The sequence below is a fragment of the Mus pahari genome, chromosome 11 (assembly GCF_900095145.1).
Source record: "Mus pahari chromosome 11, PAHARI_EIJ_v1.1, whole genome shotgun sequence".
Taxonomy (NCBI): domain Eukaryota; kingdom Metazoa; phylum Chordata; class Mammalia; order Rodentia; family Muridae; genus Mus; species Mus pahari.
The window spans coordinates 55404756-55416712 of NC_034600.1; the positions used below are offsets into that span (position 1 = coordinate 55404756).

At 44.6% G+C, this 11957-nt stretch overlaps 1 protein-coding gene across 1 annotated transcript in view; it reads right to left on the reverse strand.

Moving 5' to 3' along the window:
• Positions 1-11141, reverse strand: part of Slc1a3 (solute carrier family 1 member 3) — a 76800-nt gene extending 65659 nt beyond the window's left edge. The window contains exons 1-2 of the mRNA XM_021208184.2: positions 10980-11141; positions 9152-9430 (exon numbers count right to left, since the gene is read on the reverse strand). Of these exons, the coding sequence (XP_021063843.1) occupies positions 9152-9332 (181 nt within the window). The 5' untranslated portion in view covers positions 9333-9430; positions 10980-11141. The remainder of the gene's footprint in view (positions 1-9151; positions 9431-10979) is intronic.
• Between the last annotated feature and the right edge of the window lie 816 nt (positions 11142-11957).

Consider the following 11957-nt stretch of genomic DNA (forward strand, 5'->3'; position numbering starts at 1 on the left):
TTTTTTTTTTAGTTTTTCGAGACAGGGTTTCTCTGTGTAGCCCTGGCTGTCCTGGAACTCACTCTGTAGACCAGGCTGGCCTCGAACTCGGAAATCCGCCTGCCTCTGCCTTAAACCGCTTCACTGAAGACTTTCCTTAGTCTGAACCAGTAGAGGGAAAATGGCTTTCCTCAGAGAGTGACCAACAGCTCTTTTTTCGTCGATCAGGAACTGAATCTAGAACTCTGAATATAATTGTCGTCGCTGGTGCGTGTACTGACTCAACCACGTAGCCCTTAGAATCGCGGTACCCCAAGCAACTGAAAACACAGTACCTCCTGCAGCCAAGGCAGGGTGCTTGCTCTCTGTCACCCAGCGCCCCATGAGAAGCACGGTGGCCGTGGAACTGATAACATAGTAGGAGTTTTACTGAGTAAAGTCATAGGAGGGTTTTTTTTTTTTTTTTTTGACAGTATTGTTTCATTTTCCTTATACTTAAAATGAAAACCTAGGAAAGCAAAGATGAATTGACAACAACAAAAGTCGCCTTAAGTCTCAGGCAGTCTCTTAATAGACTCTTGCTGCCTTTACTCTCAAGTTCATCAATGAGCTGAATGAATTGAACCAGCAAGCTTGTCAGTCACAGGACCCCTGGGGTTTTTCCTTCTTGCCCTAATGATGGGTGCATCCTTATAAGGGATGCAAGGTGAGCAACTTCCGGTCCCCCTTTCTGAGTGAGGAGGGCGGGAATGGCTCATCTCTACCCTCATGAGGGAGGGATGCTCAGAGCCTCTTCTTACAAGGACCTCTCACTAACTAAGCCCTGATGACCTTTCTCTCAGAAGGACAGTCCCTGTCCTCTGTCTGGGAAGGGCAGCGGTTGGTGGACGCCTAAGCAGGAGAACCTAAGAAGTCTGTTGGGGAGAAGGAAAATGGAGTTACTTCTCTGAAACTGGATTGCGCTTCTCGATTTGCTGCTTCTAATTTTACTTTCAGTGCTTTGATACACTACACAAGAAAAGAGGGAGGAGTGTCTTCCCGCCCTGCCTCTGTCTATAGTGTACCTGTCTCATCCTTATTTGGCCTTTTATCCTCCTTTTGTAACATCAGAAAGGTGCTTGAGTCGCTCTCTTATTCTTCAATATGTGAATGGTCCTTTACAATATTGAACTTTTTTCAGAACTTCAGGAGCTAAACATGACATTTTACAGTATGTGGCTTTCTAGCCTCAAATCAGGAAGGCACTTTTTGCTGTATAAATCTACTGACGGACTCCATGCACTCACTTCCTTGACCCAAGCAACTGTGTTTGAAGAAGAATGATTGTTCTTGGGGGTGGGACGACACTTGGCCTAGGAAAGGGGCTGTGGGCAGTTTTGATTGCCCTGAACCTTGACATAAAACTCTTAATGCTTAGACTTAATGAGCATTAATGGCTCAGCTTGGTGCCCTGGAATGCTTTGTGAGTTCCCTCATCTCCTGGCAGTAACAAAGCATCCTGGCTGCCAGATCAAATACCTGATGAGCATTGCATCCTACTACTCTATAAATACAGCGTATTCTCACACCTAGAGTGTGGCACCTGGAAAAGATGGTGCCTAAACACGGCTTGAATCCCTGCACAATGTGGGCCCCTTACAGTCTCGTTTGTATGAGCACGAAAACAAAGACTCCCTATGTTCCATCCCTGATCCTTGACACGGGGATGAAAATGGCTTTTGCAGTATGCTCCCCCCATGTCCTTGAACCCTGGATAGAGAACACCTACCATCAGACACATGGCCAGATCCACAATGACCTTTTTAAGAGTCACAAGGAGATAAGGTTTGTTTCTTTGGAGAAATTGGCTCAAAGGAGTAGGAGATCATCAGGCCCAGGAAAAGGGTCCTGCCATGGTCAGTGTGGGCATGGAAATAAACACTGTTCCATACATCCTGTCAATTTAGAGAAAGGTAAAGTGCGCTTGTAACGTAGAGGTTAAAAGCGGGCATTAGTTCAAACTTGAGTGGTGAGGAGCTCTCAGGTCAAGAGATTGGTATTCAATCATCAATTGAATAGAGTTGTGTAGAGAACAGGGGCTGTAACCAAGACCTTAAGATGCTCAGTGCTTCTCAGCTACACTCCAGAAAGCTACACAACCAGGAGGCTGGTAGGCTGGCTGTGGCTTACACGGCGGCAGAGAGTACACACTTCATAAACTGTAGCCTCGTGAAAATGGAAGGCATTATGACAGTGGGCAATTGTTCTGAACAATTTGATTGCCCATTCGAAAAGAAAAATTAGAAATGGCTTGCTCGGTTTTTCTCTCTGTCTGGATTAACAACGGGAAAAACATAGCAAATAAAACCCAGAGCTAGCCGGGCGTGGTGGCGCACGCCTTTAATCCCAGCACTTGGGAGGCAGAGGCGGGTGGATTTCTGAGTCCGAGGCCAGCCTGGTCTACAGAGTGAGTTCCAGGACAGCCAGGGCTACACAGAGAAACCCTGTCTTGAAAAACCAAAAAAAAAAAAACAAAAAACCCAGAGATGATCTAAGAACATCAAGTCTTCAGTCTGCTTCAAAACAACCTGACCAACTCTCTTGGGAAGCAGTCGCATTCCTCTCCCCCCCCCCCGCCTCTGCTGCTCCTGCAGCCCCCAACTCTGATGAGTGGGGGGACACAAAAATACTGGAGAAAAGTAAGAGAGTGGAGGGGGAGGGGGAGGGGGGGAGAGAGGGGAGAGGAGAGAGATCTCCTATAGGCCTCAAGTAGCATGAAGAAAACCCCAAACTCTTGAGTATATTACATTTAACAAAACACTGTTCCCAGAAACTCCCCCCTCTCCTGAGAGAGTCATCTGTCTGGTGCTGGGTACTCTGTGCTCTGATCATGGCTGCCTGGGGATTCTCCCGGCTCAAGAGGTCAAGTCAGAAAGGGTCGGATAGCGATTGTATCACGCTGTGGCTTTTATTTCCGCCTCTCAAAGCCCTTTACAAACTATCAGGCCTTTTCCTACAACTCCCTTGGTGCTCTTCTCCAACCAAGGAAACACGAACCCCACCTCTCGAGCCTAAACCAGGTTAAGTATCTTCTCTCATCCCCACGCCTGCTTCTCCTAAATCCCTGGAGCTGGCTTTTTCTAGCCCACAAACCCCACCAAAACGGTATAATATATGGATCTCTCCATGGCCACGAGTAAGCAGAACATAGGCCTTTGTATGTACTAGGGATTCACTTTGGTTTCATGGCTTGTGTGAGGCAGAAAGTTTTTAGTATGTAACAAAACAAAGGCTTGGGTCAAGCAACTGGTCTATAAACCTAGGTTGTCCGATTTCAGAAGCCAGAGCTCTGATCCCTTTTATTCTGCACAGGACCGCCTGTGTCTTTATCTACTGTATCTGTGCAGAGATAGTAAGGTGCTCCCTGGAGCACTTTAGTTGGCATGTGTGCCAGATATTTGCCCCCCCCCTCAGCTCTGATAACCTTTCTGAAGGTCTGCTTCTGAGTGTATATGTGTGTGTGTGTGTGTGTGTGTGTTGGGGGGGGGAGGGGGAAGGGAGATAGACTCAGTCCTTACTCCCAACCCCTGTGCTGATTCTCCAAGGCAAGGAAATGACTTCCTCTCCCCCCACCCCCCCTCAGAAGTCTATGATGAGCAGCAGCACGGACATCTTTGGTCACACCCCAGGGAGGGCTTGTCACAGTTATCATTCCTCCCAGCTCTCTGAAGTTCTGTTCTCATCTTCCAGAGATGTTGAAGAAACCATGGAACCTAAAAAGTTGTCTGCTATTCTCTGGATTCTGGTTGTTCAGCCTGTGGGGAGATGCCTCCTGCCAGGGGCTTCAGGAGGCAGAGGGACATCAGCGGGGGGGGGGGGGGTCAGACTGTGCCCGCTCCACGGCTCAAGCAGGTGACCAGTGTGGTCTCACTTGACGTTCTCCTCAGCCCCCCAGCTGATAGCGAACTATACTATATCCCCGTGGCTTAATCTATTTGGCAAGCCCAGCCAACTGGAGCAGTTTCATGAAAGGCTGAGCATATGTAGGACGATGACTCCCATAATCCAAAGCCATCCCATCTCTATCCTCTACAATGTGCTAGCAACACACCCTGAGTGTTTAGGGCAGTGAACCCCGTCCACGGTCTATTCACAGTAGGTACATTCTGTCTCAGACTCAATGGGATTCCAAACAGCTCGTTCAATATTGGAACACACTCCTATTCCTGGATCTTTTTCTTGTATGCTAGCCTGGAAATTCAACCACCTGGTCATATAAGAGTTGGGCCACCGTCCTTGTTCATTTAGTCATCACGTCTCATGAGTGCCCTTTCTAAGGATCTCAGCCCCTCCTCCTCATTTCTCACCTGGAGGGCTCCACCCAGGTCTTTAGGTAAGGGATGGCAAAGCAAGGGTGAGTGAGGATGGGATCAGCATGCAGAGTGTGAATACCAGTATGAAGCTGGAGCTAGAGTGGTGTGTGTGAGTGTGTGTGTGTGTGTATGTGTGTGTGCAATGGACTCTCACTCTGATTCTTGGGTTCACACAATCCTTTGGCTCTAGAATCCTGAATACTATGTGTCACTATGTCTGCCTAGAATCCTCCTCAATATGCATCAACACTGACAAAGTGTCTGTGCTTTAGTTTCCTCATCTTCAGAACAAGAAGGATAAAGGTGCTTCCCTCTCTGGGTTATTGGTTAAAGGTTCAAGCAAAGTTAATAGAGAACAGTGTGTAGTACCCAGCACAAGAGGTGACTGATATTTTGATAAAGGGTGAAGAGACTAAGCCTCAAAGAAATGAAATACTTTGCTTAGGATTATACATATATAGAAAAATACAACTGTTGTAGGAGTCCAGGTATATTCTTTATCAAAAGCACAGATTCACTTATCATTAATAAGGCATATTTAGGGCACCCAAACCTATGAGAAAATAGAGACCTCTGGGGTACCAGTAGACAAAGAGTATCTACTATAACAAAGTGTGGATATTATCTTATTGTAAAGGTTCAGATTACAAACTTCTCTGTTACAACCTTCGGCTCTTGTGTATTTCTTTTCCATCTTGCTTTTTATCCGTCTCTCCCAGGAAACTACCTGAGGTCACAGAAACTCACTGCAAAGCACAGGAACAAATATACAGCCTTCAGTAGTTGTGAAATTGGTGAATAACATTGAGTTTTTATATAAGTACTTTAACTTATTATTTTAATAGACAGAAGGCAACAGTTGATAGTATATAAAAGGAGATAGAAAATTCAAACTCTACAGAAATGAAATCAGAGGAAAGTAATATCCCTCCGCCTAACTCCCAGGCACCCATCTCCTATCCCAAAAGGCATCCACACGGCCACTTTCTTGAGATGTTATTGGATTACACTGAATTTTAGTCTACTTAAGTTTATTGCCAGAAGAAGTTAGAGAAGGTGATGAAATGATATATTAAAATGTAGCTAATATATTTTATTTTCTGGGAAGTCAACTGCTTTCAAACTCGGGTAAAGGATGCTAACTTGCCTTGTGTGTGTACCAGCAGCAAGACCATCAGTAAGACAAGATGCCAGCAGTGGGAACCCCACAAGGTAAGACATCAGGTGCTGTGTAGGTCTGGGTCTTGCTGTGTTCAGATTCCCATCCCTTGCTGTTGATCTCATGACCCCCCCCCCCCATTCCTGGTTATTTCGTGGAGAAAACACATTCTCCTGACAGGGACACATCCTGTGTCTTCAACAAGACAGAACTTCTCCTTTCCTTTCAGCAAGATGTGAGGTCACTCTAACATAATCAGCCGGAGTTGGGAATGAGAAAGTGTTTTCTAGCGGGAGGGAGACAGCCAGCCCTCTGCTTAGTGCTTAGCCCTTTCTTATCAAACGTTTGCAGTAACCAGGAAGACACATGCTGTCTGAGGCTTTCCTCACGAACCCTTCCAAATGGACTTGGAGTTTGCTACCATCTTCTAACTTGCTGACCACTTTCCCTAGTTACTCGAGGTTTTGTCACAGCAGAACAAATTCACAGTTTGCCACTGCTTAGAAATGGGGCCTGACTGCACGTCTGTACTTGTAGAGGACACGATGCTGAAATCAGTCCAACTCTCTGCTTTATTCTAGGCTCATGGAGTCATGCATCTCTACCCCTAGACTACAGTATTCTTGTCTAGTTTCTATTGCCACACTAAATGCATATTCACCTTATCTGAAAAAAGAAAAAGAAAAAGAAAGAACACAACACAAAATGAATTGGACAAACTTTTGAGCACCTTTCCCTGAGTGCTGACCATGCCTAAGAATTTGAATTTGGAAACTGTTATCTATGATTCACAATCACATTTGGGGGAAAATAAATTCTTCTTCTTCTTCTTCTTCTTCTTCTTCTTCTTCTTCTTCTTCTTCTTCTTCTTCTTCTTCTTCTTCTTCTTCTTCTTCTTCTTCTTCTTCTNTTCTTCTTCTTCTTCTTCTTCTTCTTCTTCTTCTTCTTCTTCTTCTTCTTCTTCTTCTTCTTCTTCTTCTTCTTCTTCTTCTTCTTCTTCTCTTGGTAGCATCTGTCTTGACTCCTTCACCCATTTAAGTTCAAATAAAGAATTGACATCCAGACATATTCCTCCCCCATTGTTTAGTTAAGGGCTAATGTAGACATGGACTCCAGTCACAAGTGGAGCCTTTGTTTCCGCTGGGCCCTCAGTGGAAGACACACCAATAGATAACAAAAGGCATCTTCCTTTTCTCTAAATCTGTTTGCTTATAAGTTGTCTGTTTGCCATTCAGGCCCTTTGGTGTAAACTCAGTGGTCTCTCTGACTGTCAATGAGCTCTTCTTTGTGTCTCTTTGTGTTCTTCTTCTTACTGCTTCTAACCCCTCAGTTTCCATTAGTAAAGCCAACCATGAGGGCATCCAGCCAACTTATCGGCTCCAGCTCTGCCAACTTTGAGTGCAGTTCTCACAAGTCTGAGGAAAGGCCCCACTGGGCTAGGAAGTGAGAGCACCAGAGAAAACAGACCCTCAATTCCTGGCGTTTTCTTCTCGTGAGGAGCGCTGCTGGGTCTCTGTATTTAGCAACTTCCTTCTCAATTAATCCAACTTCCCTCCCCATACTGTATTTTTCCATTCCTCTATTCTTTCATATTCCTGTCTTACAGAATGAGCTCTTTGGGTGTTTAGAGCACCATTTTGAATAGCTGATTGTGCCTTTTGCAAACATACTGAGCTCCATGCAAAGAGTACTAATGCAAAGCAAATGGGTATGTACTAAACGGGTGTGAGGTGAGCCCTAATTGTAGAAGAACGAGCTTGCTCTTTCCCTTGAGTTTAACTGTCAGTTAATGGTAGCATGCTGATGCTGAAGAGCTGCATCAGCAGTGATGCCCTGCTGGCTGGCCTCCACACCACAGGACATTCCCCTTCTTAACATTTCTCATCCAAGTCAGTAATCAGCAGGACAAGAGCAAGATGGCTCTTCTGTTAGAAGACCAGCGTTTGGCACCAGACTGAGGTGGCTTCTCTTCTCCAGCATAGAGACTCTGGGCAAGCTGCTCGATCCCTTTGTGAGCGGTTCCATCCATAAAACAAGGGCGTCTGTAGTGTCATACCCACCATCACAAGTGGGAGCACACGAAACCCTTGGAGAAGGTAGTCTTATGTCAAACCCTGTGAGGATTATGCTATCGCTAGGCTGGAAAACAGTGGTGACTCTGCATAAAATGAGGCAAGAACGTGGCAGCTTGCATTGACTCCCAGGAAAAGCGACAGTGTTAAAACTCCTTTTCCTAGAATGCATTCAAAGCTGGGAACCTACTAAAGAAAGCGATTATTTTCTCTGGCTTAATCAGGACATGTCACCTTTGCGTTTTTTCTACAATGAATCGGAAACTCATTAATGAACAATGACTAAAAAGGGCCAGAGCTGTTAAAATGGGATAAATCTAAAGCGTATGGCACACTTTCCTCTCCTGCTGTGTTTCTCTTTGTCACCCATAAAGTCAAGTTTCTGACAAAGTTATATCTATATGTTATACAAGTTTCTTTTCTTTCTTTTTTTTTTTTTTTTGGTTTTGGTTTTTCGAGACAGGGTTTCTCTATATAGCCCTGGCTGTCCTGGAACTCACTCTGTAGACCAGGCTGGCCTTGAACTCAGAAATCCGCCTGCCTCTGCTTCCCGAGTGCTGGGATTAAAGGCGTGTGCCACCACACCTGGCATACAAATTTCTTAATTTTTTTTTATGAAGTCATTAATTCTTTAAAATTTATGGATATCTTAGAGTGATTAAAATTTTACATGAATGCCTTTTGGAAGCAAGTTGGTAGAAATTTTATTTTAGAACTTATTATTAGTTTCTATGTTTCTAGCCTAAGGATGCCTACAGTGGTTGGATCAAAAATTTCAGATACTTAGGTTGGTTTTTTTTTTTTTTATCTGTATTTTAAGGCAAGATATGTGCTGTCCGTTAAGTAATAAACTAAAATTTCAAATAGCCGTAAACCAAGCAAGCAAAAGTTTGATTAATATAGGTTACCGTTAACCATGCTAAATTAGTACGGGACTGAAATATTTTAGAAATGATGTAGCTAGCTATGGCAGGCTCCATGAGGCAATGAATGAAAGAGACCTGTGTTTGCCATCTCCCAGTTTACCTTCCCGAGTCGCTGCATGAGAGCGTTCAAACACAGGACAGATTTGACTTCCATTTTTAAGCATCGATACTTAGTTTCAAACCATACTAAGGATATAATTATTATCAGAGGCCCATGATTCATCTTGGGCCTCTTGGATAAATCAGTTTTAAGTAGCAGTGGCACTGTATAATGATAACATTAGGTCAAGTCTAGCCTACCTAGTGATCCAATTATCATTCTCTTATCCTCAAAAGGCACGGGAGAACGGTTATCTCATTTCTGTACACAATCAATGGATGTGCACGAGGCTTACCAACAGTTCTTTCTGGTTGCCATGTGTTTAGCTCCCAACAAATGGGTTTTCTGTTTGCTTGTTTGTTTGTTTCTGGAGAGGGGAAAAACAAAACAAACAAACAAAACAGAAAGAAAAGCCAACTTCTTCAAATGCAGAGGAGATCCTGAACGATCAGTTTGAATATCTACAATCAGTCCGTCTATCTGATAACACTCTGGGGCATTCACGCATCCTACAGAAACAGGATACAAGCTTTTGTAATTTTGGCTGAGGTCAAATGACTCACCCACAATGACAGCGGTGACCGTGAGCAGGACAAAGGCATTCCGAAACAGGTAACTCTTCACATCGTCCTTTGTGAGGTTCTGAACTTTCTTCTTGGCCAGAAGCGTCCGCTTGCGTACCCCTTGCTGGAATCTCTCCATCCTGCCCCCCATCCTGGGCTCTTCTCCGTTGCTTTTGGTCATATTTTATCTTTCTAGGAATTTTATCACGTCCTTGCGCGTCTGTGTCTTGCACTTGTCCCCAGAAAGGGAAATCTCCTCTTTGGTGTTAGAGAGGACAACTAGAGCGGAATAGAAAGGAAAGAAAAAAGTTACAGCCTCCTGGGCTGAGCAATCGGGACCTGCTCACAGGATGGCAGCCGATGAGTTAACTGCACGAGAATTAAAAGACGGAAGAGCTTTGGGAGCAGGCCAGGTTGTGTGCATTTTACTGGACTATGTGTGCAAAATTAACGCACAGTTAGAATAGAGCAAAAAGTTGTGTTCCTTTCCCAGTTTGCTCTATCCCCTCAATGAGTAAGGGGTTCTTCAGGGTTGGATGAGACCAAGCAGCCACATTCCCACTCTGTCCTCAGAGCCTAGCCAAGTGCCTCACACAACCCACACACTCATTAAGTGCCCGGTTAAACTAAACAGACAGAAAAATTCCACTTGAGAACTCATGTCTTGTATGTGGTTAAAGATATATGTCAAGAAAGAAAGAAAGAAAGAAAGAAAGAAAGAAAGAAAGAAAGAAAGAAAGAACAGAGAAAACTGAGATACTGACATGTAGCCATTGGCATATGTAGTGTGAGTTTTTGGTTTTATTTATTTACTTCATTAAGAAAGAAACATGAGCCCATTAACTTGTAAATACGACCATAAAAAAGAACACAAGTGCCCAGGTGACAGTAGAAATGCAAATGAGCCTTTTCCCGTGAAGTTAGCACATTGCCCTGGGCATATCTATAAATGATCTAAAATCACAATCCATTTTCATATCGTTAACAGTAGGAGCATGAAGCACCATCTGTGTTCATGGCAAACCCGCGAGCCACGCGAGTCTTCGGAGGAGACCTTCACTGCTGTCTCCGTATTTTGAAATTTAGGATTTGGGGGATAGAGGAGGAGAGAAGCCAGTTTTCATTCCAAACATTACAGCGTGTGGTTTCTGGTTTCTTTATAAAGTGCTCTTAGGTTATTCAAATACAAACGCCTAAACCATTCTCCTTGCTGGCAATCATGGGCTTCCTCCTGCCGCTGTGCATGAATCCTAATTCCTAGTCTTTGGCGATGATCAGCTGCGCCTGTGGATGTGTGTATCTGGCAGAGTCGGAGCCAGCGTGTGCGTCTGTGGGGGAGGTAGCTGCAACTCGCAGGCTTTCGGTAAATCCAAGGGTGCAAAAAGAAAAAAAAAAAAAAAAAAGACTTAATAGTTTTGACTTTTTAATAAAATTGTAGGTTGAGGTCATTGATAGTAAGACCTGCAGTGTATTTAATATTTTACACTAGATTAAAAGTTTAAAGAGGGGAGTAAAGAGAGGAGAGTCCAGATTTTTTTTAAACTAATAATTCTGATGTCCTTAACCCGCCAGTTCCCCTTAAAGTACACCAGTTCAATCTTGATTTTTATTCTAGATCTCGAACGTCCGTCTACTCCCCCACCCCCAACCCTGAACGACTTAATTTCAAACCCAGAGAGGACTGGGCTTGCATAGTTAGCACACGCTGGCTGCTCTCGGTCGGAGCAGGACCTTACCTACCAATATGGCTAGCTTTACTCCGGCGCTCAGCAAACAGAAAAGTGGGACGCGAAACTGAGCCCCGCGGGCTACAGGACGCTGCGCTTACCTTTTCTGACTCTGGGACGGGTGGAAGACACCCCGGGCTACGTGGAGGTGAATTCCCCAGCAGGTAGCTCGGAGTAACCAGCTCAGCGAGCGGCGGGGCAGGCTGGCCCTGACAACATGCATGTGCTCTGAAACCGCCACTTACTATCAGGCAACTTAAGAAAAGAGGAGGAGCCTGTGCTGGGGAAAGGGGGAGTGGGAAAATGAAAACAGCAGGAGGAGGGGGGAGCCCGAGCTCCCCGGAATATTGATTAATCTTGGCACAACAGAAGCATGCTTTATGGCTTTGTTTTGCTCCGTAGACCACGTTTATTAGAAACGCAAAAATCAGGACCCGGGAGAATCGAAAACTAAAGCGCGCACACACATGGACGCTGGAAGTCCGGATTAGAACGTCTGGGAGACTTCTCCAAGGCCACGTTTAATTACCTCACTTTATTTTAGGTTGCCCCCCCCCCCTTCAGGGGACGTCAGAGGGTGTTCTTTTGCCTGCTCACGCAACTGTTGTAGCACACACACCCCCTTTAGCATTGGGAACATAACTGAAATTTCTTGGAAGGATCACGAATACAATTAAGAATAGAGAGAATGCTTCCTGCCGCCCTCTCAACTTGTATAAAGTTACTCAAAACACAAGGTGAGACATGCCCCTGTCTTACAGTTGAAAACTCCAATATGAGGAATCTGATTGGGCTCTGGCTGCCTGCTCTGCGGACAGAAAAAGGTAAGAAACACAAAATGATCAGGATTGCAGCCAAACTAGAAAGTAAACTGTTTTAAGACCAAGAGTGCGGATGCACACTCACTACTTCCAAAGGTAAGTTGCTATTCAATTGCTTCCTTTTAAAGGATGCTGAATGTCCCATCCCTGTTTTCAGGAGTTAGAAAGTTCTCTTGGTTTTTGTTTTCTTGTTCGTTTTCTCTCTCTCTCTCTCTCTCTCTCTCTCTCTCTCTCTCTCTCTCTCTCTCTCTCTCTCTC